The sequence below is a fragment of the Alexandromys fortis genome, unplaced genomic scaffold, assembly GCF_014885135.2.
Source record: "Alexandromys fortis isolate MF-2015 unplaced genomic scaffold, M_Fortis_MF-2015_v1.1 scaffold_17, whole genome shotgun sequence".
In the NCBI taxonomy this organism is placed as follows: Eukaryota; Metazoa; Chordata; class Mammalia; order Rodentia; family Cricetidae; genus Alexandromys; species Alexandromys fortis.
Genome location: NW_026067896.1, coordinates 3,707,357 through 3,733,371, shown reverse-complemented (window position 1 = coordinate 3,733,371; position 26,015 = coordinate 3,707,357). Strand labels below are relative to the sequence as shown.

Sequence of the window (26,015 nt, the reverse complement as noted above, 5' to 3'; positions counted from 1 at the left end):
AAAGTCACACTTTGAAGTTATATGGTGGTTTTAAGGAGATCGTAGCCGATACTCCTTTTTAAATGTTGCCACACACAAACAGCTCATTTTATTGTGTAGTAGTGTACACTTAAATGGGAACCAGTTGTAGCCCTTCTTTATTTACTGTGAGTTTATTGGAGTATGAGTTTTATGTTGTAAATTCTCAATTCAGAAAGGGGGACTTAAGGATTCTTGGTTCCTGTACAAACATCCACTACTGTATGCTTAGATGGGACTGTCAGAGTTTTTATGGTTTCTTTTTGGTACTTAACGTTTTTGCTGTTGTCTAAGAACGACGTCGGTCAACTCCAGCCCCGAAGGAGGAGGAGAAGGTGAATGAAGAACAGTGGTCTCTCCGGGATGTCGTTTTTGTTGAAGATGTCAAGAATGTTCCTGTCGGCAAGGTTTGTTCAACACTACTACTCCATTTTGTTCAGCACTACTACTCCATTTTGCTTGCTTGAGGGTTTCTGTGGTTAGTGTCTGAAACCTCTTTCTTCCAGGCTACCTTTTAGTTAGTCTGCTTCAGTGGCTCCTTTTGACCTTCCGAAGGCGAAGAGATGAAGCTGTGCTGTGGTCAGGGCTCTCTAGGGGAACTGATAAACACACGCTCTCTGGCTCTCTCTCTCTCTCGCTCTCTCGCTCTCGCTCTCACTCTCTCTCGCGCGCTCTCACTCTCTCTCTCGCGCTCTCTCTCTCTCGCTCTCTCGCTCTCTCGCTCTCTTGCTCTCTCTTGCTCTCTCTTGCTCTCTCGCTCTCTCTTGCTCTCTCGCTCTCTCTCGCTCTCTCGCTCTCTCGCTCTCGCTCTCACTCTCTAGAATGACTTACAGGTTGTAGCCTAGCTAGTCCAGCAATGGTTGTCTACCAGTGGAAGGTTCCAGAATTTTTAGTAGCTGTGCAGCCCACAGGCTGTATGTCTCAGCAACTCTTCAGGATACATTGGAATCCTTAGAAGAAGTAGGCTTTAGCCAGTGAGAGTGAGGAAGTGAAGAGCTTTGTTCTCCCATGTTGTTTACATAGCTGCCAGCAGAAGCTGTGGCCCAGATTAGAGGTGAATCTTCCTAGCTCAGAAGATACGGATTAAAAGTGTAGCTTCCCACCTCAAAGATTAAAAGTGGGTCTTCCCACTTAAAGTGATTTAAGAAAAAAAAATCACTCACAGGTATAACCAGCCCCCTGAATTTTAGTTAATTTCTCATGTTGTCAAATTTTGACAATCAAGAATCCATCACATGTACATTGAGCATTTGAGATGATGTTTTCTTCTCAGGTTAATTTGGGATAATTTTACATGTACAGAAAATTTGGAGAGATATATTACTGTTTTTTTTTTTTTTAAGTAAGATTATTTGTTTGTGAGGTGTGTTTGCACACTGACATGAGTGTGTACAGATATGTGTGTGTGTGTGTGCTGATTCCCTTAGAACTAGAGTTAGAGGCCCTTGCAGGATGTTTATTGTGTTGTATATACACTGGTCCTTAGGATTGCAAGCATGTGCTCTGGCTGCTGAGCCCTCTCTGCTACCGGGTACATTACTTTAGACGCGGTCCCTGCTGTAACTCTGATGGGAGATCATTTGTAGCCTTAAGCACTGCTCTGCATGAACCAGCTTGTGCTTTCTCCTCCTTTCCTCCTGAAGATCTTCCTTCCAAGAAGCCAAGTAAATAGCAGTTTGCTCGGATGTTATTAATCGACCCTTTTGTCTCTCGGGCCATAGTTTAGAATTCCTATAGTAGAGAATATCCACAAAGTGAGTGCTTTTTAAATTGAAATATGATGACATTTGAAATTATGATTTTTCATTTGTACACAATGGAAATGAATGGTAACCAAGATCTATGGTTTATACAGGCCTTTCTTATAAAGGCTTTTCATTAATGTAGTTTGATTTGAGTTCACACTGGCTTAAACTCATAAATTAGTAGAAGAGGTGAGATACAGATGTCCTGCTTCCAAGTCCTGGCTTGTCTGCATTGTTGACCCCGTCTCCAGTTTGAAAGCAGTGTGGTCACACAAGTACGGATCTGGTAATTTAAACTTACTTAATTAAAAAAAGGAAATAACAGCAACAATAGTATGTCATGTCTTCAGTCATACTAATATCATTTAAATAGCTTTGCAACTTTCTAGGCTGCTGACCTACATAAATACAGAAAGTGCCAGGTGGAGTACGGTGAGGTCTATTTGTTACCTCATCACTTGGGAGGTAGCAGCAGAAAGATCCAGAAATTATTTAAGATCCCATTCAGCTTTATAGTGAAGATTAGCTTGGGATATAGCTATTGCTGCTTAGAGTAATAAAGAAGAAAGCTGAGCGGTCTGGTCAGTAAGTGGCCAACTCCCGTGATCGTGGTACACGGCTAACACGCGGTGTAATCATTGGCTCTGAGTTGGTTCTTTTAGCCTTGAATGTGGACCTGACAGGAAAGTTTTAATGGTTAATGTAACAGTGTGGTGCTCATTGAGGATGCATACAAGAACTTAAGTGTCTTCAGTATTAAGTCACTTCGGCAAGCAGTATCTGCATGCATAAACTTTTTAAAGATTACTCATTGTATTTGCCTCTCGTTTCCAGGTGCTAAAAGTGGATGGTGCCTATGTTGCTGTGAAGTTTCCGGGAACATCCACTAACACAAACTGTCCAAACAGCTCTGGCCCAGATGCCGACCCTTCTTCACTCCTGCAGGACTGCAGGCTGCTCAGAATCGACGAGCTGCAGGTCTGTATAGGGATTCTCAGTTAATTCTGGGATGGACCATTGAGTTTGTTAGAGTGAGAGCAAAATTCCCATTGTTGTTGGCAGGTTGTCAAAACTGGTGGGACACCAAAAGTTCCAGACTGTTTTCAGAGGGCCCCTAAAAAGCTTTGTATACCAGAGAAGACTGAGATCCTGGCGGTGAATGTGGATTCCAGAGGTGAGGACTTTCGTCTTTCCCGTTCGCGCTTGTGCCCAGGGGAATAGGAGACATCGTTGGTGACTTGATGGTTTTTGTCCCTGGCATGTCGCACAATCCAGTGAAACGTGGCTGAATTTACGCACTGCTCTTGAAGAGTGATTGGTAATGTGTGTGAGTTTTCTACTTCTCTTTCTTTTTGTGCCTTTGAAAGGTGTCCATGCTGTTTTGAAGACAGGAAACTGGGTGCGGTACTGTATCTTTGATCTTGCTACAGGAAAAGCTGAACAAGAAAATAATTTTCCAACAAGCAGCATTGCTTTTCTTGGTCAGAATGAGAGGAATGTAGCTATTTTCACTGCTGGACAGGTAAGAGCCGCATTTTCCTCTTTAAGAATAGATAAAAGACTGGCGTCTTTGTGCCTCGTAGGGCTTGCCTGTTAGGGAATTAAAGATTTTAGAATAGTCAGCATATTTTCTTATGAGAGTTTTAAATTTGATTATTATTGCTAACATTTAGTAAAATAAATACACTTATCGTAAGGTCAATCTTTGTCTCCCACTCCTTTTTTTTTGTTGTTGTTGATAAGGGTCTCTAGTTTAGGTTGAACTTGAACTCTTGCTCTTCCCGTTTTATTTTATCCTTCTAAGTGTTTAGGATTTGGGCTTGCATGGTCACAGTAGGTTTGTATAATCAGTTTTGATGTGATCAAGTAGTATTTATTATTTTTCATCCATTGTAGGAATCTCCTATTATTCTTCGAGATGGAAATGGTACTATCTACCCCATGGCCAAAGATTGCATGGGAGGAATAAGGGACCCTGACTGGCTTGATCTTCCGCCAATTAGTAGTCTTGGGATGGGTGTACACTCTTTAATAAATCTTCCTGCTAATTCAACAATCAAAAAGAAAGCTGCTATTATCATCATGGCTGTAGAGGTAATTTAACTTTTGAATTACTTGGCATTTTAATTAAGAAGAAATACTGATATCTTGAGAAAATTCTTGAAAATTCTTGTTCCTTCCCTATAATAACTAATAACTATAATAATATAATAATAAACTAGATGAGAAGTCTGGTTACGGTATAATTTTGTTTAAAAAATGAAGGCATTTATACTGTTGGAATAGCACAGTGTGCTGAGATAAAAGTTGAGAAGGCTTCTGAGGAAGTGTTGTCTGTGCTGAGGGGCGAGAGAAGATTGCTGTCTGTGGTACCAGGTGTTATCTTTAAGCATCTCAATAATGTTAGAAAAATATGTCTAGCCAAGAAGTGAAGGTGATATAGGTACCAGGGGGAGCACAGGGTGACTTGGGTCTTTCCCTGAGGTGCCTAAGTTTGATCTGAATCCCAGTAGAAGAATTTTGAGGTGGTGAATGGCATTTTCTATTTTAAAGATCAGTAATAAAGTATTGGGGTTTTAGGGAGGAGTGGAGAGAAAAGAGATGTTTAGAGAATCAGATAAAAACTAGTGTATAATCCAAGTTAGATACAAGGCAGACTTGAACTTTTGAAAACGGGAAAAAGGGAGAGATTTGATGTACTTGAAGGAAGCAGAAACTGCACAGCTTAGCTTAGGACCTGGTGGATGGTAGTGGTCAGGGAGAGCTGTGTGTGAGATGGTGATGGGGGAAGGTGGAGGAGGGGCAGGCAGAGTAAAGTGAGATTTGGGATTGCTATGGTTGAGCTGCTTTCAGTTGGAGAAGTAGAGATGTTTCCACTCAGCTCTGCAGCTAGCTCTGAGCATTAAAAGGCAAACGGGAATAGTGAGATGGGAATGGTGGTGTTCAAAGTACCGTTGGGCCAGAAGACAGAATTATTTATAAAAAGGGATAAGATCCTGGGTAGACTTATATTTGCTTTTGCAAGTAGAATCAGGAAAATTTGTTGATGCTAAAGGCAAGAGATCAAATTCAAGAAAAAGTGCAAAAAGTCTTGTTTTATTAATTCAAAATTGCTTATTTATTTTTGTGTCTGTCTGCATGTGCCATGGAGCACCCAAAGCTGTGTGGAGTTGGGTCTCTTTCTAGATCTAAAGACGGACCTAGAGCTGTCCGCACCCCACCACACAGGGCCTTAAATTGCTCAAAGGTGAGCATCTAGGTCAGGGTTAACATAGGTACTTTGTTTTTAGATGTGCAACCTTGAGGATGCATGTCTATCACACATCCATGAGGACAGTGGAGAATAACAAAGAAAAACAAAACCTGAGAACAAAGAGAGACAGAACACAATTCAGTGATTTGAATGTGACATGAGTAGAGCTACAGACTTTTTAGTTTGCTCTGAGCTCCCTGTGCCTTTTCCCATAGGGCAGCACAGCTAAGCATGGTACTAGATCTAGCAGGTTGGCAACGAACACTTCCTGTACAGGTGCTGATGCCAACCAGCTGACTGGTGGGCTGTGATCATAGGAGTGGGGGGTGGACAGACTGAATGAAAAGGCTTGTGTGCTCAGGCTTGGGGTTCAGCGAGACTTCATCTGTGAGCATATGGCAGAAAGTCACCCGTAGTAGTAGTTAATTCCACAGGGAAAGCAGCTTTTCTCACATGTGCCAAGCACGCTGAGTTTGCAGTGACCCCTCTATTCCGTCTTCTTCCCCATGAGGTTGGGGAGGGAGACTTTAAGGCAGTTTCTGACAAATTGTTCAGTGTCCTTTTCTTTGTCCGTCTCTATTCCCATACATACCTGTTTGTTTAAAGTTTTTTTTTTTTAAATAAAACTAGTGCTTTATGTTCTATGAAATGTCCTTCTCTTTAGTTTTTCACTTCTGTACTGTTTTTGTGTTTGTTGTTTGAAAGACTTGTTTTTCTATGTGTAAAGTAGCATGTGCGCTCCTGGTGCCAAGGAGGCCAGAGCAGGATGTCAGATCCCCTGGAACTAGAATTACAGAGGGCTGTGGATGCTGGGAACTGAATCTGGGTTCTCTGCAAGAGCGTCGTGTGCTTTTAACTGCTGAGCCATTGCTCCAGCCCCTGAACTACTTCTTTGTGCTACGAGACAAGAGACAATAGTATTTTCTAAGCATATCTTACAGCACTGTTATGTCTTGATAGTTAGATCTGTTTCTGACTTTGGAAATTATACCTATGATAATTCCTAGAGAGTTAAAGGTTTTGTATTCATGTACCACAACATAATATAACCCTTTGCACGCCTTGTTTACTGAATATGTACGTGATTGGGGGATGTCTTGGGAGGCACATGTGTAAATCGGAGGACAATTACGTGAGTTGATTCTCTTCACCATGTGCCTTGGGGATTGGTCTCAGGTGGTCAAGCTTGGTGGTAAGTGCCTTTGCCCACTGAGCCTTCTCATAGACCCAGAAATGTAACTTCTACACAATGAGGTGCTGGTAAGTAAGTCTTGAATAAAGAGTCACATCATTTGTAGCTGATAGTATTGCTAGTGCTCTAATTTGAGAGCCGGACTAAACACCAGGGTGTCCACCAAACATGGCCAATTTATCATACCCCAGGCATTCCCGTTGAGTTATTCATTGTGTAACTGGTTTTCCGTCAGTTACAGAGTGAGGTAGTTCTGACAATTGGAAACCTTTACTCAGACATGTTTCCCAGAAAGTTCCTACTCTTTCTGCCCTCACTTAACAGAATACAGAAGAATTCAGCCACGTGCAGCCTGTTTCTGCTTGAAGACCTGGATCTGATTGCGTTGTAGTGGCCACAACACAATGTTTGATGTATGTAGTTTTGGATATATTTGCTGGTCAGTTTCGTTGAAGATTTTTTTGCCCTCTTTTGCCCGAGTACAGAAACAAACCCTAATGCAGCATATTCTGCGCTGTGACTATGAGGCCTGCCGACAGTATCTCGTGAATCTCGAGCAAGCGGTTGTGTTAGAGCAGAACCTACAGATGCTGCAGGCATTCATCAGCCACAGATGTGATGGCAATCGGAACATCCTGCATGCTTGTGTCTCAGTTTGCTTTCCAACTAGCAACAAGGAAACTAAGGAAGAAGAGGGTAAGACCAGCACCATAGCACACCTTCTGTGGAGAACGTGCACGTTTTACTTTATGTTATATGTTCTTGGAAGGTCTGACTTTGTAGGTGGCAAGGATATTTATAAGGGTTAGATATGGAAGTCTGCATTAAGTTTGATCTGTGAGGTTTTGTCTTTAATTCTTTGAATAATATACAAGCTGAGTATGTTGATACTAAACGAACTTAGCAAATTGAAGTAAGTACAGTGACTTTTTCTTTTTCTTTTTTCTTTTTTTTTTTTTTGGTGTTTTGAGACAGGTTTCTCCATGTAACAGCCCTAGCTGTCCTGGAACTAGCTCTTGTAGACCAGGCTGGCCTTGAATTCACAAAGATCCGCCACCTGCTTTTGCCTCCCAAGTGCTGGGATTAAAGGCATGTGCCACACTTCCTGGCTACAATGACATTTTAAAAAGCATTTTAAATTATATACGTGTGTATGCCTGTGAATGTGTGCACAAGGGTGGGTGCACTTGCCTGAGAGGAGCAGAGGCATCGGATCCGGTGGAGCTAGATTTCCAGCAGCCATGAATCATGGTACTGGGACCTGTACTGTGCTCCTTAAGAGAGCAGGGAGTGTTTTCAATTGCTGGTCATCTCTCTACTCCCTAAATAATTATCTCAGTATATATGTATGTATGTTCATGTGTGCACACGTGCCAGTGCTGGGGTTACAGGTGGATGTGAGCTGCCCCACAGGAGTCCTGGGGAATTTTGGTCATCTGCAAGGTTAACAAGTGTTCCCAACTGCTGAGCCACCTGTGTCTCCAGCCCCCATAAGCCACCAGAAGCAGCATTTGTCCTGTTGTTTGAAATGTAGAAGGGAAAAAATAAGTTACTGGGTTGTTACATGTTTCTGAAAGTCAGTAAGATAATTTGTTTTGGTGGTGTGTGTGTGTGTGTGGATTTTTGTCTTTTTTTTAATTGGCTAAATGTGGAAGAATCTAAGTGAAACTTTGTGATTATTTTGAATTCTGCTGGTGATGTTGTGGTAAGTGCATTTTGAGTGGTGACTTGCAAATCTCATTTTTATTTCATCAGAATTCCGGGAGCTGTGTATAAATGGCATAGAACTAAGACGGGCAGACTGATAAGCGAGCCATCTTTTTTTTTTTGTTTTGTTTTGTTTTTGTTTTTGTTTTTCTGAGACAGGGTTTCTCTGTGGCTTTGGAGCCTGTCCTGGAACTAGCTCTGTAGACAAGGCTGGTCTCGAACTCACAGAGATCCTCCTGCCTCTGCCTCCCGAGTGCTGGGATTAAAGGCGTGCGCCACCACTGCCCGGCATAAGCGAGCCATCTTATTTATTTATTTATTTATTTATTTATTTATTTATTTATTTTATTAATAGGTAACTTTAAGTCTAGTTGAGTTTACCTTTTGTTATTTATGTTGTTGAAATGAGGCAGAATAAAAAATAAAGGTAGTATTTCAACCTTTGTCACCTGCTATGCTAATTGAAGCACTAACATGGGTGAGTTAGTGTTTACTGGTCAGTCCATACTATCTGTTGTTTTCAAAGTTTAAATCCTAATTTTTCCCCTTAAATTTCAGAAGCTGAGCGCTCAGAAAGAAATACATTTGCAGAAAGGCTCTCTGCTGTGGAAGCCATTGCAAATGCAATATCAGTTGTTTCGAGTAATGGCCCAGGTAATCGGGCTGGATCATCAAGTAGTCGAAGGTAATATGATTTTTACAAGGAAGTTTAATTGGAAGGAAAAAGTCCCAAGTACAGAAAGCAGTGTCTCTCATACTGACTGTTGTGTGCATGGATTGGTGGGTCCTTTCCTGTTTGTTTTTGGCTTCTACCAATAGCACTGGGAAATGTCTGGTAACTAATTAGGGTTCAGGTCTGAACACTGGGATCTCACAGCTCAGACTTGTTTTGAACATGATCTGAACTTACCATTCTTCTTAGGCAGTTGTCTCCTGAGATGGAGAACAAGGAGCACAGTACAGTCACACCTGCCCCGACCCACAACAACAACAACAGCAATAAAATCAAAAACCAACCCTCATATTCCTTATATAGGTTCATTCCTCAGATGTCTTAATGATCTGGGGAGAAGTAAAAGGCTGATATGTATTTTGAATGTTTGATTTTAAATTTTCAGGTTTTCTGAGTTGTTGAATGAATAATCCTTTGTAACCTATTAAAACTGCTAGGTGTTTCCTAGATAATAAATAATTCAGTAATTTTCTGCAGGAAAAGGGCAAATTTTAGATATGCAAGCGTCCGAGTTCTTGGTCATGGACACAGGGTGTGTGAAGGCATTGGTGGGTAGTTGAGCCCAAGGCGGCACAGCGCAGCCTGCTTCACGGGAAGACCATTGCCCGAGTTTCTGCTATGTACTCATCTGTTCCCTTCACAATGGTTTTTTTCTAAATTGGCATTAGGAAAGCTACCAAGTTGATAGTTTCTCTGAACTCAAAAAGATCCAAAGTGAGACATAACAAAAAAAAAAACTCTGTGGGTGACCAAATCATAATTTTAAATAGTACAGAAACATGTGTACTATACATATGGAAATTATTATAAACTTACTTAACTAGAACTACATTAAGCAAAGCGTTGACTCTAAAATGGGAAGTAACTTAAATTCTTCACGAAGAAATTAGTTTCTGAATTATTTCAGGTATTTCATTTCCTCAGGGAAATTACAGGTGCCAATCACTTTGGACTCTGATACGGTTGGTCCAATGCCAATACTGCCATCTTTTTTCATATAAGGATTATTTTGAAGGCAAAGACTAAAAGGAGCTTCAAGAGTGGGCGATGAGTTGCTCACAGAAATAGCTTTGCAGAGTAAGCTCCTTTGAGGGATTTGCCGAAGATTCCACTGCAGTGCTCTTAACCATGCAAGCTCAGGGCTGCCGGCGACCAGATGACAGCACAGGAGGCTTACTATCCGCGCCGGGCAGTAGGAAGTCCACAGACTGCTTCATTGAAGTGAAGTCCTCCTCTAGCCTACAGTGGACTTTGTAGGCGATGCCCCTTGATGAGTATGCAGGCTGGGATTCCTGAGCTGTAAGCTCAGAACTGATGCGGTTTCACGGTTGAATGGAATACTGTAATGACTTCAGATGATGCTATGACTCGCTAGTTCCTGAGTACAGAGGGCAGACTTAGTGGAGAGCTTGATTGAGGCATCTGATTGCAGGTGTGTGCTCTAGCCTTGTTGACCTGGAAGACACATGACCTTCGCTTTTCTGTCACAGTGTTGTATTTGACCATGACTGGATTCTAAGGCTTCTGTAGCATGGATAGAGCGTGCTTACAAAGAGGAGATTACACCATCCTTGAATTCTTCCATATTGTCAGAAAACACGATGACTCCAGGCAAGCCTATATGAAGAAAAGTCAAAACGTCAAAACTCTGAATCTTAGCAGCCAAGTGGTTCCTCCTCAGTATTGTCCTCAGCCATTGAGGATCCAGGTGAATCTCCATGAATTGTGTACAGCATCTTGAAGAATAATTTTCTTTTTCTTTTTGTTTTTTTATTTTTTAAGAATCTGTATGAGGAATTGGGCAATATACTTAAAAGTGTTCCCAAGACCCAATGAAGAAAAAGGTTAAGGACAATTTAAAAAATGACAAGGAATGACCCCTCATTTAATATTGACTTGACTACATCATAACAACAAAGTTGGGAAGTTTGCACGTTCAAGATGAGGCTATGATCTCAGTTTACCTTCATTTATTCTAATGTACACCAAGCTAGAAGTTGGAGAATACACCACATGTGCTTTCTGATGTCTTTAGATGACCATGTGTACTTCTAGTTTGCCACTATTTCTGTTTCTTACGCCTGACTTCCCTTAAATCGTAATTTTATATTTCTTATCTAGTAGGCATTTTCACTGTGACCCTGGAATGAGCACTTTTTCTTAATAAGCCCCAAACACACATTTATTTTCAGGTTATTTGCAGTGCCTTCCATTTCCTACATTTTCCCATCCGTGTTGTGAGTAGAACATGTTGGCGCCCCAGCGGCTGTCATCTCAGGGCAGTGCAGTCACTGGTGTGCTCTGCCCTGGGAAGAAACCTGCTCTTCTCTCTGAGTGCTGACTGACTGAAATCATGGTGCTCTGCCCTTCTGTCTTAGAAAAACTTGTGATCTTAGGTTTCCAAATCAGGGAAGTGGGGAGAATGTTGAGTAGATATATGTGGCCGTAAATATATAGGTAATACATTATTGGAGACATTAAAACTTACACCACAAATAAGTTTCTAAAAACACATTCCTGGAAATAGACTCTTGAAAGAAATTGTCATGTTCTTAATTTTTCTTATAAAAGCAAAACTATGTTGATATGGAAAAACACATTTACACTGAGATTAAATAGTTGCTACATTTGGAAACTCCAAACATTAACAAGATTGTTTAAGATTTTTTATTTTGTTTCTCATAAATTACAAGGTCTTCCACAGTAGAAGTCATATCTTTGTGATTATGGCTGCATGGGAAAATGAAATCCCCATCTATAAGAGTTTTTACTCTTTATTTAGAAGCTTTAAAAATTGTGGTTCAGTGGAGGGATTTGTGCTCTCTTAACCCTATTGTCTTAAGTGTGATTGTGTGGCTGGCATAAACTTTTATTTAGGTACAGTACAGGCTTGTATGTAGGAAGGTACCAGTTCCCCTGATGAGGGTTCTTGAGTAGTTATCTTTTTAGTGATGTAGACCACCTGTACAGTGTTCTTTCTTTATATAGCAAGAGGAGAAAACAAATCAAGCCCTAGTAACATTTTTAGTTTAATTAATTTTTTGAAGGTGTAAGTTGTATTGTTTGTTGAGGGTTTTTGTTTTGTTTCATTGACTTTTTTTTTTTTTTTTTCTGGGTGGGCTCTTTTAGGTATTGAAAAAAATCTAAATTGTTCTTTGTTTTAAAATTGCTCATGTGGATATTTGTTTAATTGCTTTTGAGTTCACAGAAAAGGAATTTAGTAGGCTAATATTCATTTTGTACTAATCAGTAGTTTTATTGATATTTGTTTTTTAATTTAATTTTTAGGAAATGGGACCAAAAAATTTTGTTGTAATATTTAGGTGTAAATTTATCCTAATTGTATGTATGAAAGATTATTTCTAATGTTACCGCACTAAAACTTTTGTTCCCTTTGCTAAAGTTTGTGGGGGCTTTAATGCTTTCAGTGTCCATTGGGTACTGGACTCATTTCTGCCCACTACCGACTCATCCTGTGCTCACAGAATTGGTGTTTGTACTTAAGTCCCTTGCCTGGAGTATTTGCTTATAGAAGCTCTGAGCTCAGATGAGAGCACCTGTGCACCTCCTGTTAGGTTAGACATGGTAATGAGTTCTTATTTTGTCCATATCCTTCTAGTTTGAGATTACGGGAAATGATGAGACGTTCATTGAGAGCAGCTGGTTTGGGTAGACATGAGGCTGGAGCTCCGTCCAGTGATCACCAGGATCCAGTTTCACCCCCCATAGCTCCCCCTAGTTGGGTTCCTGACCCTCCTTCAATGGATCCTGGTAAGAGCTCTTGTTTTATTTAGTGTTTAATAAAAAGGCAAGATTGTGAAAAGAGAAATGACATTTTAGTGAAATAGTTTTAAAATTGATGTGGGATTTCCCTCTGTATTCTGTGATTACCATTAATGAATAAAGGCCTATAGCAGAGCTATAGGGGAACAGAGCTAGGCAGGGAAAACTAAACAGAATGCTGGGAGAAAGGAGGCGGAGTCAGGGGAAGCCATGGAGCCCTGCTGGAGACAGACGCCGGAACTTTACCTGGTAAGCCACAGCCGTGTGGCGATACACAGATTAATAGAAATGGGTTAAATTAATGTGTAAGAGCCAATAAGAAACTAGAGGTCATGGGCCAAGCAGTGATTTAATTAATACAGTTTCTGTGTGATTATTTTGGGTCTGAGCAGCCGGGAACCAATATGCGGCCTCCTAGGACAGATGATGACAGTAGAACGGTGGCGTGATTGATTAGCTGAAAAATTGGCCTAAGGGGCTTGCTTGTTTTTTTTTTTTTGTTGTTGTTTTTTTTTTAAGAATCTCTTACATAATTTATTTCTATGCTGGTAAGAGGCTTGCTGGCCCCTTGATTATAAATACATCAATATAAATGAATGGTTTGCCTAATGGGTTTTCTCATTGGAAAAGAAATTTCCTCTTAACCTTTTGTTGGATTTGACCTTTGGTTTGTGGAGGAAACCTTAAGGCCTGTTAGCAGAAAGGCTAGGGGTATGCTGCCCATAATGATATGCACCTGCTGTTCTGTTTGCTAAAGATGGTGACATTGATTTTATCCTGGCCCCCGCTGTGGGATCTCTTACCACAGCAGCGACTGGCAGTAGTCAAGGACCAAGCACCTCCACCATCCCAGGTAAGACCTCGCTGCTGTCTGCTTGGGCTGACACACCCTATCCAGGCTCTGAATAAAGTTCATACTTTGGTCTCAAAGATAATGTTTTCCTTTGCTTAAAAAAAAAAAAGGTATTGTACTATACATAATCTTCCTTCTGTATAATATGGAATACAGTGCTTGCATACATGCATTAGGAAATCAATTAAAATTTATAAAATGTGTTAATATGCTTAAACTCTTTGTATTAAGTTAGTTTGCTCTTACAGATATTGTTCTAGTGACTTACTCCATATCCTGGTATGTTTTTCAGAACTCGGTCTTTCTTCTGTTTGATACTAAAATGATTCTGCTTAATTACAGGCCCTTCCACAGAGCCTTCTGTAGTGGAATCCAAGGATCGAAAGGCAAATGCTCATTTTATATTAAAACTGCTTTGCGATAGTGCAGTTCTGCAGCCGCACCTGCGAGAGCTCCTTTCTGCCAAGTAAGAAGCTCGACAATCTTTTTAGATGACTCCCTGTGTGAATTGAGTTGTGGGGTACTGAACATAGTCTGTCAGTATATTTCTTCTGCTGCCACTATCATGTTTGTGTGAATTTAAAACATCAGAATCCAACTCTAAATTATTCTTAGTAAAAGAGGAGTTCTTGGTGTCAGATATTAGGCCCTGAATGACTGGAAACCATGCTCTTGTTAGTTGGGTCAGGGTGTGTGCTTCTCTTGGGGACAGCACAGAATGTGTTGACATGGATAGTGTATCATCCCTGCCGTTAGGAAGCTGAGGCAGACGAATCGTGATCAGGGCCATCATAGACAACAGAAGATTGTTTCTCTAATAGCTTCACAGAGTAATCTTTCTGTAACTGAAACAAAAGTTGAGTTGTGTGTTTATAGTGAACACTCCTTCCTCCCTCCTCTTTCCTAGTAGATAGGAAGGCAGCATTGTGTATTTGTGTTTTTAAGACAGAGGTCTGCCTGCCTCTGCCTCCTGAGTGCCAACTTTAAAGCGAAGAACCGTCACGCCTGTCTGCTCTTCTCATTTTAGGGATGCGAGAGGGATGACCCCATTCATGTCTGCTGTAAGTGGCCGCGCTTATCCTGCTGCAATTACCATTTTAGAAACAGCCCAGAAAATTGCAAAAGGTAATTAGTGCATAGTTCATGGCCTAAATGAGCTGCTCCTTTTTAATTTGAATAGATTCTCTTCATGTATAGCATTGCAATTATTCAAACTATGTTTGTAAATATAATTGAAATTATCAAGATAATTTTTGTATATATAAAATTTTGTTAATACTTTTTTTCAAACTTCATATAACAGCAACTGGTATGAATTTTTCACTACGTTTATAATTGGTAGTATAAAATCTGAAAGTAATACAGTGTTGTCTATGCTTAATTGATGATCTGACAAGCTTATAGCGATAATAGGCTGCCATATTGTAGCTGCATCTAACTTAAACAAGAATTGAGGAATATCAAATTTCTGTCATCTAGTTCTTTTTTTTATTTTTTTATTGACTTTTTTTTATTTTTTTTATTGAGAATAAGAAAAAAGTTTCCGCCTCCTCCCAGCCTCCCATTTCCCTCCCCCTCCCCCACTCCTCCCCCTCCCCCCACTACTCTCCCCCTCCCTCTCCAGTCCGAAGAGCAGTCAGGGTTCCCTGCCCTGTGGAAAGTCCAAGGTCCTCCCCCCTCCGTCCATGTCTAGGAAGGTGAACATCCAAACTGGCTAGGCTCCCACCAAGCCGGAACATGAAGTAGGATCAAAACCCCTTGCCATTGACCTTGGGTTCTCATCAGTCCTCATTGTTCGCCATGATCAGAGAGTCCGGTTTTATCCCATGCTTTTTAAGTCACAGTCCAGCTGGCCTTGGTGAGCTCACAATAGATCAGCCCCACTGTCTCAGTGGGTGGGTGCACCCCCCGTGGTCCTGACATCCTTGCTCGTGTTCTCCCTCCATCTGCTCCTCATTGGGACCTTGGGAGTTCAGTCCAGTGCTCCAGTGTGGGTCTCTGTCTCTATCTCCATCCATCACCAGATGAAGGTTCTATGGTGATATGAAAGATATTCGTCAGTATTGCTATAGGATAGGGTCATTTCAGGTTCCCTATCCTCAGTTTTCCAAGGGACTAACTGGGGACATCGCCTTGGGCTCCTGGGAGCCACTCTAGGTTCAAGTCTCTTGCCAACACTAAGGTGGCTCCCTTAACTAAGATATGTGCTTCCCTGCTCCCCTATCCAACCTTCCTTTATCCCAATCTTCCTGTTTCCCCAAGTTCCTCCAATCCTCCCCTTCTCACTTTTCTCTCCCCGTCCCCCCTTATCCCCAACCCACCCCACCCCCAAGATCCCAATTTTCTCCCCGGCAATTTTATCTACTTCCCTTAGCCAAGAGGATAACTATATGTTTTTTCTTGGGTTCACCTTCTTATTTAGCTTCTTTAGGTTCACCAGGTATACACTCTGTGACCTTGTCATCTAGTTCTTAAAGGATGAATTATCTTTTTTTTCAAAGACTGATGTTAATAAATTGCAGTATGGTCTGTAATTTACTAAATAAAACATAGACTCAAGAGTCTTAGTTTTTTGAGACAGTGCCTCACTATGTAGTACAGGCTAACCTCAAATATGTGTTCTGCCTCCAGTGTGCTGGGATTGATTATAGGTGTGCACTGTCAGACCTGGCTAAGACTTGAGGCTTAACTGTTGGATACAGGACCAAGGAAGGCTTCCAGTGGCTGAAGTGTGTGTTGTCATCACAGAGAGTTACAATGTAGTCAGTTTTGCCTTTTTTGCTCCAGAATTGGCTGGATTTTCTTATACATTGACTTACGCAAATTATTTTCAAGTGTATAGGTATTTTGTATTCATGTCTGTGTAGCATGTGTGTGCCTGATGCCTGCTAAGGCCACTAGTGGTCATTAGATCTCTGGAGACTGCAGAGAAAACAGTGTTGAGCCTGGTGTGTGGGTGCGGGGGGGGCCCTGGTGAGAACCAGTGCTCTTAACAGTTTGAGTCATCTCCAGCTAGACTTTTCACATTTTGACTTAAAAAGTTTTTTAACTAATAAGAAGAGGTTACTAATTGGTACTAAATATATTTAAGGCTCCTCCTTGTGCTTGTGGTTAAGTCCTTTCTGATAGATGAATTTCTGTGTTCTTAATTCTTCAGCTGAAGTGTCTGCAAGTGAAAAAGAGGAGGATGTGTTCATGGAAATGGTTTGCCCATCGGGCACTAACCCTGATGACTCTCCATTGTATGTCCTGTGTTGCAACGACACCTGCAGTTTTACATGGACTGGAGCAGAACACATTAACCAGGTAAGTCATCCTAGCACTTCTTCAGGTTTCCTTTCCCCCCTTAACTAGAGTTAAAGTGTGTAAATATCTCTGGTGTTTTCTTTTACTTTTAAAATTATCCAAAGAATTAATTTTGATTTGGTTCCTACATAAATATGGCAAAAAGGGTCATTCATTACTAATTAAATATGGTGGATTTTGAAAATTGAGTCTTCCCACGTGCAGGACTCTGACCCATGGCTTTTGATACAGATTTTATAATTACTGTCTATTTAAGGATATGGACTACTGTGATGTGCTTGGTTTTCATCCTTTTACACTGCCCGTTGCACATTCATCATGTTCTTGTTCCCCAAGTGCCTTACTGTTACCCTGCCGTTAACTGGGACCCATCTTAATTTCAGGACATCTTTGAATGTCGAACCTGCGGATTGCTGGAGTCGCTCTGTTGCTGCACCGAATGCGCGAGGGTATGTCATAAAGGACACGATTGCAAGTAAGTCCAGCTGCATTTTTTTGTTTGTAGGTTTCTCTGTAGCTTTGGAGCCCATCCTGGAACCAGGCTGGCCTTGAACTCCAGAGATCTGCCTGCCTCTGCCTCCTAGGCAGGGATTAAAGGTGTGAGCCACCACTGTCCAGCTCCATTTCTCAGAAGCAATTTAGGCATATGTTGCCATGCAAAACACATTATGCTTCGATTGTTGGCATAGTTTACAAAATTTAGAAAGTTGAGGGTTTTTTTTCGCATTTCTGTTTATATGTAAAGAAATATGGTCTTCGATTTTTTTTTTTTTTGTATTGTTGAATAACTTGTTTTCTTTTATCGGTAGTCTTCCTTAACCAGAATCAGGACAGTAGGCTAAGGAATGTATAATTAGAATCAGATTAATATTATTCAGATTAGTGCTTCTAAACATGTGTACAGAAAAGTTTCATCTGTATTCTGCAGCCAGTTTTAACTCCCTCTCTCCCCAGCATTGTTAAATGTGTTATGCTGAATAGTTGATCTATACCTTGTTTATGTTTTAAATGTTTTAATCTTCTATTCCACGGTAGAGTCCTTAGCTGGTTTGTTAGTTGTTAGAGACTGCAGTACAGCTTGTGTCCCAGGGCTACCAGCAGGAACCCTGCTATAGATGCACAGGGACTGAATGCCTCCGTCAGGATCCTCCATTGGGGCGCTGAGACACACCCGCTGGTTCACATCATGTAAAGAGAGACTAGACTCTTGCAGATTGTCCTCTAATGTTTGCATATGCTCTGTGGACAGGGTGGCCCCCTCGTCTGTCCTTCACTCACCCTGCCCCATAGACAGACGTAAAGCCCACTTTAGTTTCTGTGTCCATGTGTGTGCACTGCCTTGCTGACTTCCAGGGTGGGGGAGCAGGAGTCCTGTTCTGACAGCATTTGCAGTCCTGTCAGGTGAAAGACAAACGCAGGAAGCGTCTGCCCACAGTGGTCAGAGAGTTGCCCAGATGCGTGTGGGAGGCCACCTAGGGCTGGGAAAGAAAAGGGAGTGACTATCCGGGACAACAGGATGCTGGGTTCTATTCATTCATTCATTCATTCATTCATTCATTAAGATTTCTGCCTCCTCCCCGCCACCGCCTCCCATTTCCCTCCCCCTCCCGGATGCTGGGTTCTTAATAGGAATTTTAGTGTTGCTTTCTGGATTTCATACCTTTAAATCTTTTAATCTTTCTTGTATATAGCTTGTAAAAGTTACACTTTGCCTTTTAACATAAACCAGAGTTCTCTAGTTTCACCATGTTGTAGGCCCTCATTTCAGTGCAGGTCTTTTTTTCTTAAGTTTTCTATACATGAACTTTTCTGTGAATTCCTGTAGACTCAAACGGACTTCACCAACAGCCTACTGTGATTGTTGGGAGAAATGCAAGTGTAAAACTCTGATTGCCGGGCAGAAGTCTGCTCGTCTCGACCTCCTCTACCGCCTGCTCACTGCTACAAATCTGGTCACCCTACCAAACAGCAGGCAAGTAGAATTCTTGGGATGCAGATGGACCAATGGAAGGAGCTCGGCATACGGTGCAGCTCGCTCACTCTCACGGCCTGCTGTCTTTCAGGGGGGAGCACCTCTTGCTGTTCTTAGTGCAGACTGTCGCCAGGCAGACAGTGGAGCACTGTCAGTACAGGCCGCCCCGAATCAGGGAGGATCGGAACCGGAAAACAGCCAGTCCTGAAGGTGAGCGTCTTGAACATTTCTTTCTAACTTGTGTGCAAAGCCAAGGATTTTATGTTTGTCTGACCCACTCGTTCTTCTCAGATTCAGATATGCCTGACCACGACTTAGAGCCACCAAGGTTTGCCCAGCTTGCACTAGAGCGAGTCCTGCAGGACTGGAATGCTTTAAGATCCATGATTATGTTTGGATCACAGGAGAATAAAGACCCGTATGTATCTGTTCAAACACTTGGAACTGTCCCTCCTCCTGTGCTGATGGTGCCGTCTACAGTGTGCTCTGTCTTTTTCTAGTCTGAGTGCCAGCAGTAGGATAGGCCACCTTTTGCCGGAAGAGCAGGTATACCTCAACCAGCAGAGCGGCACAATTCGGCTAGACTGTTTCACCCATTGCCTTATCGTCAAATGCACAGCTGATATTTTGGTGAGTTCATTGATTCTCAGTAGACTTCATGCTGATAACTTCTGATTACAACCATCAACCCGGTTCCCTCCAAAATTCTTCAGTGAATTTAATCATAGTAGACTTACATCACAGCCTAGCCATTTACTGAAATGAAATGCAAAATGTGTTGATATAAAAATTGTTATACGTATCATTAAAAAGACAAACAACACGAAATTGGGTATTTGTAGTTGATAATATGTTTGATAAACTATGCATAGGAAAGATTAGAAAGTAATTAGTAGTTTAGCAGATATGGAATTACAAATTTTATCACCAGATATTTTAATCTACTTTGCACTTTGTTAAATGTTCTCTATATGTGTGTGTATTCTTCTGATTTTACGTATTTTATATTCCCTTCTAAATAATCAAGATGAGTGTAAGTAGGACTATATAACAAAAAACCAAGATAGTATCCATTTGGGATCACTGTCTGCCATACACATGGTGGGAGTGGTGTTGCCTAATTACTGACTCTGGAAGATGGTTTGGTTCAGTTTGTTTCAAGAGTTTGTTATGAGGGCTGGGAAGGTGGCTTAGCCAGTTGATAGGTGTTTGCTACCAAAGTCTAACAACCTGAGCAGTCCCTGGACCCGTGTGACAGGAGAAGAGCAACTCCTACAAGTTGTGTCTTACCTACACACACGCACGCACACACACGCACGCACGTGCACACACACACACACACGCACACACACACACACACACAAGCATCATTTTTAACATTTTATTGGGGAACTATTAACATTTAGAAAGTATCAGAACAGTGTACTTAATATTTAACCATCTGAAACATCTCAGCATTAATAGAACGGTTACAACTTTTAAAGCTTTTAGATACTCTGCTGGGCACTTTAGTAAAAGAACTCCAGAACAAATACACACCTGGTCGCCGAGAAGAAGCAATCGCTGTGACAATGAGGTTTCTACGGTCAGTGGCAAGAGTGTTTGTCATTCTTAGTGTGGAAATGGCTTCATCCAAAAAGAAAAAGTAAGGCGTTTAAAATATTGTTGGGACACATTTTCAGTGTAACAATGTTAATATATGTATGAGAGGACTCACAGATTCGTATTTTCCTTTCTGCTATAGCAATTTTATTCCACAGCCAATTGGAAAATGCAAACGTGTGTTCCAAGCACTGCTCCCTTATGCTGTAGAAGAATTGTGCAATGTAGCAGAGTCTCTGATTGTACCTGTCAGAATGGGTGTTGCCCGCCCCACAGCCCCGTTCACACTGGCCAGTACCAGCATAGACGCCATGCAAGGCAGCGAAGAGCTGTTCTCAGTAGAGCCATTGCCACCGCGCCCGTCACCAGACCAGCCCAGCAGGTATGTTAGTTCTCAGTAGAGCCATTGCCACCGCGCCCACCACCAGACCAGACCAGCAGGTATGTTAGTTCTCAGTAGAGCCATTGCCACCGCGCCCGTCACCAGACCAGCCCAGCAGGTATGTTAGTTCTCAGTAGAGCCATTGCCATCGCGCCCGTCACCAGACCAGCCCAGCAGGTATGTTATGTTCTCGGTATAGAAATGTTATCTTGTGCTTTTGAGTAACAGATGAAACAATTTTTCTCAAGTCTAATTTTGTTACCTTAATGGAAGTATAGTGATGTTTTAGTACGTATCTGACACCATTCATTAAAGCTGAATGTCAGCAACAGGATGTTTACAAACTCTTGGAAATGGAACAACTCACTACTAAGTGAAAAATAGACCGAGACAGAAATTAAGAAAGAAAATAATAATAGCCGGGTGGTGGTGGTGGCACACGCCTTTATCCCTAGTACTTGCCTTTATCCCCGGTACTCTGAGGTAGAGGCGGGAGGATCTCTTGAGTTCAAGCCAGGGCTACACAGAGAAACCCGGTCTTGAATAATAAAAGAAAAGGGTCTTGAGTACCAAGCCCTTGACTTTTCTGGAAACTATCTGGCATTTTACCTAACAAAGCTCTTCTGTCACCATCCCACCGTTGGCAAATTGTCATTTTCTGAAAGCTTTGTAAATTAAGCTCTACGATTTCTCAGCTGTGTCCCATTGTCAATGATTTTGCCAGCTAGGTCTGTCTGGATTCATCTAATACTGATCCCAATACCATGAGAAGAGCCTACCAATTGCTGGATTACTTTGTGTTGTTTAGTACATTACATATATTGACTTTTACTTATTTGTATTGCTGCTAAGCCCCCCAAGCTCCTGTTGTCCTACAATACCCCAAGACCTGGTCTTTATAACATAGGCTGGCCTCATTCATGGCAGTCTTTTGCCTCAGCTTCCCTAATGCTGGGTTGACATGCATGAGCCACCATGCCTGGCGGAGTCGTTTTTTTAATATGGAAATCCTATAATTATAACACTGCAAAATTGATGGGGCACGGTGATGCACACCTGTAACCTCAGCACTTAGCAGGCAGAGGCGGGTGGGTCTCTTCATCTGTAGAGCTTTTTCTCTTGACTTCTCCTGTACATCTGTAATAATGCATCTTGTGCCAAGTAATGGTGGCACATGCCTTCAATCCTAGCAGAGGCAGGTGGATCTCTGTGAGTTCAAGGCCAGCCTGATCTACAGAGCGAGTTCCAGGACAGGCTCCAAAGCTACAGAAAAACCCGGTCTCCAAACAAACAAACACCAAAACAACAGCAACAAAAGCAAACAAAAAAATCTTGCTTTATTTTCTAGGTTCTGAGCTTCCTGGTTGGCAGGTGCCATCTGCTCCTGTGGAGGCACTGTTGCTTAGGCGACTCTCAGATAATGCCTTAGATTCCCATTTCTCGTGAAAACTGAGACGAGGGAAGATAAAGTTCCATCTTTTTTCTTTAATAAATCCTGATTATGTATATAGTGTACCTCCTGCATGTATGTTAAGGCACCACATCATTACAGGTGGCTGTGAGCCTCCATGTGTTTGCTGAGAACTGAACTCAGGACCTCTGAGACATCGCTCCAGCAAAGTTTTCCATCGTAACATCACTTAATTTTAATTTCCTTTATCTTATTCCTGAATCCAGTTGAAATTACCGAGGACTTCTTAATATCACATCTTTAGTTTCTGGTCTGTGTAAAACTGAATGCAGTGATTGTCACTGTGCAGGGTGTCTGCCTTTTGTTATTTCAAGTCAGGTTTGAAGAGAGGCGAAACTGTGAGCTCTCTGCTTCTGGCTGTTACTGTTCTAGGATATGGTTTATAGATTGATTTTTCCCCGTCCCCTCCCACCCACTAGCAAGTCCATGGGTCACAAGCTGGTACAGAATAGAAACTGTTATCTGCTAATGGATGAGTGTTCGTTATCTGAGGGTGTTGGAGGAAGGGAAGAATATAATAAGGCTTGAGCTCCATAAAACATCCCAGGGAGAAGTGTGCCTTGTGTTGCCTTAGGTGTGGAAGTAGCGTTCTCACCAACCCTGCTCCTTCCAGCTCCAGCCAATCACAGTCATCTTACATCATCCGGAATCCACAGCAGAGACGCATCAGCCAGTCACAGCCTGTCAGAGGCCGGGATGAAGAACAGGATGATATTGTTTCAGCAGATGTGGAGGAGGTATTTTTAATTGTTTTAAATGCAGATGACACCCTTTAATTTGGTGGGAAGAACAGTCACTTTCAATATTAATGATAGTAGCTTAAAACTACCCCGTGTTCCATCCAACCTGTGGACTTTATTATACCCACTCGTGGCTCTTTGCATTACAGCAGTGCCAGCAATCTTTCATTTCTTTTGAGTACCAGGAAATTGGACACATAAACTTGTTTTTTTACCTAACAATTAAGAGTAAAGATCGTTTTAATGTTGAAATAGTGTTTTAATATTTGAGAGGCAGGAAATTGGAATTTTATAATGGTTGAAGTACAGAGGAAATTCAACCCTTTCCCCATGCTTCAGAACAGCTTCATACTTCTAATTGTAAGGTTCTGTTCATGTAGAAAAATTAAAATAAAAAAAAGAAGAAGGCACCAGACCTTATTACAGACCCATGTGAGCCACCATGTGGTTACTGGAATTGAACTCAGGATCTACGGGAGAGCAGCCAGTGCTCTTAACCTCTGAGACATCTCCTCAACCCTGATAGAATTTTTAATACTAGATTTCCATTAGCAAGTTATTTTTAAAGCTACATAGTATAAATTTAGAATTCCTTATTTTAGAGTGTTTTGCACTTTATTTCACTAATTCTGTGGATGAAACTGGTAGAGGTGGAGGTCTGCTATGTGCTGTAATGGTCTACAATAAGATTCTGGGTTTAGGTTGAGGTGGTGGAAGGCGTGGCTGGAGAGGAGGACCACCACGACGAGCAGGAGGAGCACGGGGAGGAGAATGCTGAGGCTGAGGGGCATCACGATGAGCACGATGAAGATGGTATGCGGCCTCATCTGCCCTTAACCAGTTTGCTTTCTGCCAAGGCACTCTGCAGTGTGCTTCAGAGTAAAGCACAACAAAATAATGTTACCATCCCCCCTCTTTGTTTAAGAAACTCTTCTGTATCCTGGACTCACTTCAGACTCAGTGTAGGTGGGATGACCTTGAACTTCTCATCTTCCTGCTTCACCTTCCCAAGTGTTAGGATTGTAAGATTTGTGTGACTGAGCCAAGTTTATTGATGGTGGGGATCCAGCTGCGACTTCCAAGCATGCTAAGCAAGCGCTCTACCTAGCCTGCTACTTTGTCTGTCTGTCTGTCTGTCTATATATATTTAAATTTTCTGAGACAGGTTTTCTCTGTGTAACGGCCCTGACTGTCCTGGAAATCCCTTTGTAGACCAGGCTGGCATCAAACTCAGGGATATTCCTGCCTCTGCCTCCCAAGTGCTGGGATTAAAGGTGAGCGCCGCCACCACCACCCGACTCTTTCATTCTTTCCTATTTGGGGCTGGTGGATAGCTCAGTAGGTAAGGCATTGTTGTCAAGCCTGTTTCCTGAGTTCCGTGCTAGGGACCCACATGGGGAAAGTAGAAAACACATCCCCACTAGTTATTATTATATCTCCATACAGAGGTCCATCTTACTGCCATGCCAAATAAATAAATATATTTCAAAAAAGTATTCATTTAGCCAAGCATGGTGGTGCATGCCTTTAATTTCAGTATTTGGGAGACATAAGCAGGCTCATCTCAGAGTTCAAGGCCAACCTGATCCACAGAGCGAGTTCCAGGACTGTTAACACAGAAACCCTGTCTCCACTCAAAAAAAAAACTAAAAACAAAAAATCCAAACAAACAAAAAAACCCAGCCATTTATTCAGTGTATGATCTGTGAGTACAAACGTGTATGTGCCACAGCTTGCGTGTAGAGATTAGTGACAAGTCTGTGTTTTGTCTCTCTTGCCAACTCGGGAGATCTGGTGACTGAACTCAGATTTCAGACCTTATACTAACTATAACTAGTACCTGTGCCTACTGAACCCACACAGTCCTGTTTTCTCAAAAAAAAAAAAAAAACTTTAATGGTAAAATAATCAACACTCTGGAAGCTTCGGTAGGATTTTGAGTTTAAGGCCAGCCTGGGTTATATATTAGCAAGATCCTGTCTTATTCACCTCACCTCTAAAATTAATTAATCTTAATTTAACAAAGGAATTTCCAGTGGAGAGAAAGGAAAATAGTGCATCCTCTCCCGAGATAGTAGCATTGTGTGCTTAGCTCTCTCTGCAGCTCTGTCCCATGCGGTCTCTAACGACCGGGCATTCATCTCTGACTTTGTGTTTAAGGTAACTGAACTGCATTATTATAATTAATTTTGTAAATGTTTTAAGTTCCCTTTTGAGGTAAAATAGATGAAAGTAGGACAATGTGGGTAGGGGTCTTGCCCAAGCCCTGAGGCTCTGCAGGAGGTGTGCAGCTGCGGGAAGTCCACTCTTTACAGTACTAGAGCCGTTCTTCCCGATCTCTGGGTTTTCTGTGCCTTACTCACCCCTGTGCCTCTTAGTTCCTCCTTCTGGGACGATATACTGGCTTGTCAGATCTGTATTCATTATTTGGTGACTTTTTCTCCCTTATTATTTAATACTTTTCTAGGAAGTGACATGGAGCTAGATTTGTTAGCAGCTGCTGAAACAGAAAGCGACAGTGAAAGTAACCATAGTAACCAAGATAACGCCAGTGGTCGCCGAAGTGTGGTTACTGCAGCCACCGCTGGCTCAGAAGCAGGTACGTTGCCTCATGGGAGAAGCTGCCTTTCGCATCTGTAAATCCTGTATTACATGTATGGGTAACTAGAGGCTCTTTGTACTTTTCTTCTTCTCTGACTGTTCTGGTCAGCTTTTTTTTTCCCCCAGTAATGGATTAATTTTAAAGTTTTTTTTAAAAAAGAGTCTGTTCTCATTCAACTATTTTTATGATGTTTTCTCAGTACTTCATATCATTAGCACTGTTAAATATTTTCTTGAATGAGGTGGTACATGGTAAAGTTAATTATCAAAGGGCTTATGGTGGTTTTTCTTCTAAAATTTATAACTTAGGAGCGAGCAGTGTTCCTGCCTTCTTTTCTGAAGACGACTCTCAGTCTAACGACTCGAGTGACTCTGACAGCAGCAGCAGCCAGAGCGATGACATAGAGCAGGAGACCTTCATGCTCGATGAGCCGCTAGAAAGAACCACCAACAGCTCGCATGCGAGCGGGGCTGCCCAGGCTCCTCGGTCCATGCAGTGGGCTGTTCGTAATACGCAACACCAGCGAGCCACTGGCACAGCTCCGTCCAGCACATCTACACCAGCAGGCAAGTCTGAAAACTGAGACATTACGCCTAGGAGCACTTCATTTATCTAGAAAATTAAGTTGTATAAAAATTCCTTTTGTTGAGTTTCAA

The 26,015-nt window shown here is 41.8% G+C and overlaps 1 protein-coding gene across 6 annotated transcripts in view; it reads left to right on the top strand.

The window, feature by feature from the left end:
* The window catches only part of Ubr5 (ubiquitin protein ligase E3 component n-recognin 5), a 107,629-nt gene that overhangs the window by 55,763 nt on the left and 25,851 nt on the right, over positions 1-26,015 (top strand). For 5 of the 6 annotated variants that reach the window (XM_050163398.1, XM_050163378.1, XM_050163388.1 and 2 more), the window contains exons 16-38: positions 313-425; positions 2,598-2,741; positions 2,826-2,937; positions 3,131-3,285; positions 3,660-3,857; positions 6,694-6,904; positions 8,474-8,600; positions 12,268-12,419; positions 13,189-13,284; positions 13,627-13,750; positions 14,312-14,409; positions 16,442-16,590; positions 16,974-17,065; positions 18,416-18,562; positions 18,654-18,772; positions 18,854-18,980; positions 19,063-19,192; positions 20,047-20,207; positions 20,307-20,546; positions 22,631-22,754; positions 23,459-23,570; positions 25,225-25,356; positions 25,668-25,925. In XM_050163398.1, coding sequence (XP_050019355.1) covers positions 313-425; positions 2,598-2,741; positions 2,826-2,937; positions 3,131-3,285; positions 3,660-3,857; positions 6,694-6,904; positions 8,474-8,600; positions 12,268-12,419; positions 13,189-13,284; positions 13,627-13,750; positions 14,312-14,409; positions 16,442-16,590; positions 16,974-17,065; positions 18,416-18,562; positions 18,654-18,772; positions 18,854-18,980; positions 19,063-19,192; positions 20,047-20,207; positions 20,307-20,546; positions 22,631-22,754; positions 23,459-23,570; positions 25,225-25,356; positions 25,668-25,925 — 3,321 coding nt within the window. Of the gene's footprint in view, positions 1-312; positions 426-2,597; positions 2,742-2,825; positions 2,938-3,130; positions 3,286-3,659; positions 3,858-6,693; positions 6,905-8,473; positions 8,601-12,267; positions 12,420-13,188; positions 13,285-13,626; positions 13,751-14,311; positions 14,410-16,441; positions 16,591-16,973; positions 17,066-18,415; positions 18,563-18,653; positions 18,773-18,853; positions 18,981-19,062; positions 19,193-20,046; positions 20,208-20,306; positions 20,547-22,630; positions 22,755-23,458; positions 23,571-25,224; positions 25,357-25,667; positions 25,930-26,015 lie in introns of all 6 variants that reach the window. The other variant, XM_050163370.1, reaches the window with a different exon arrangement.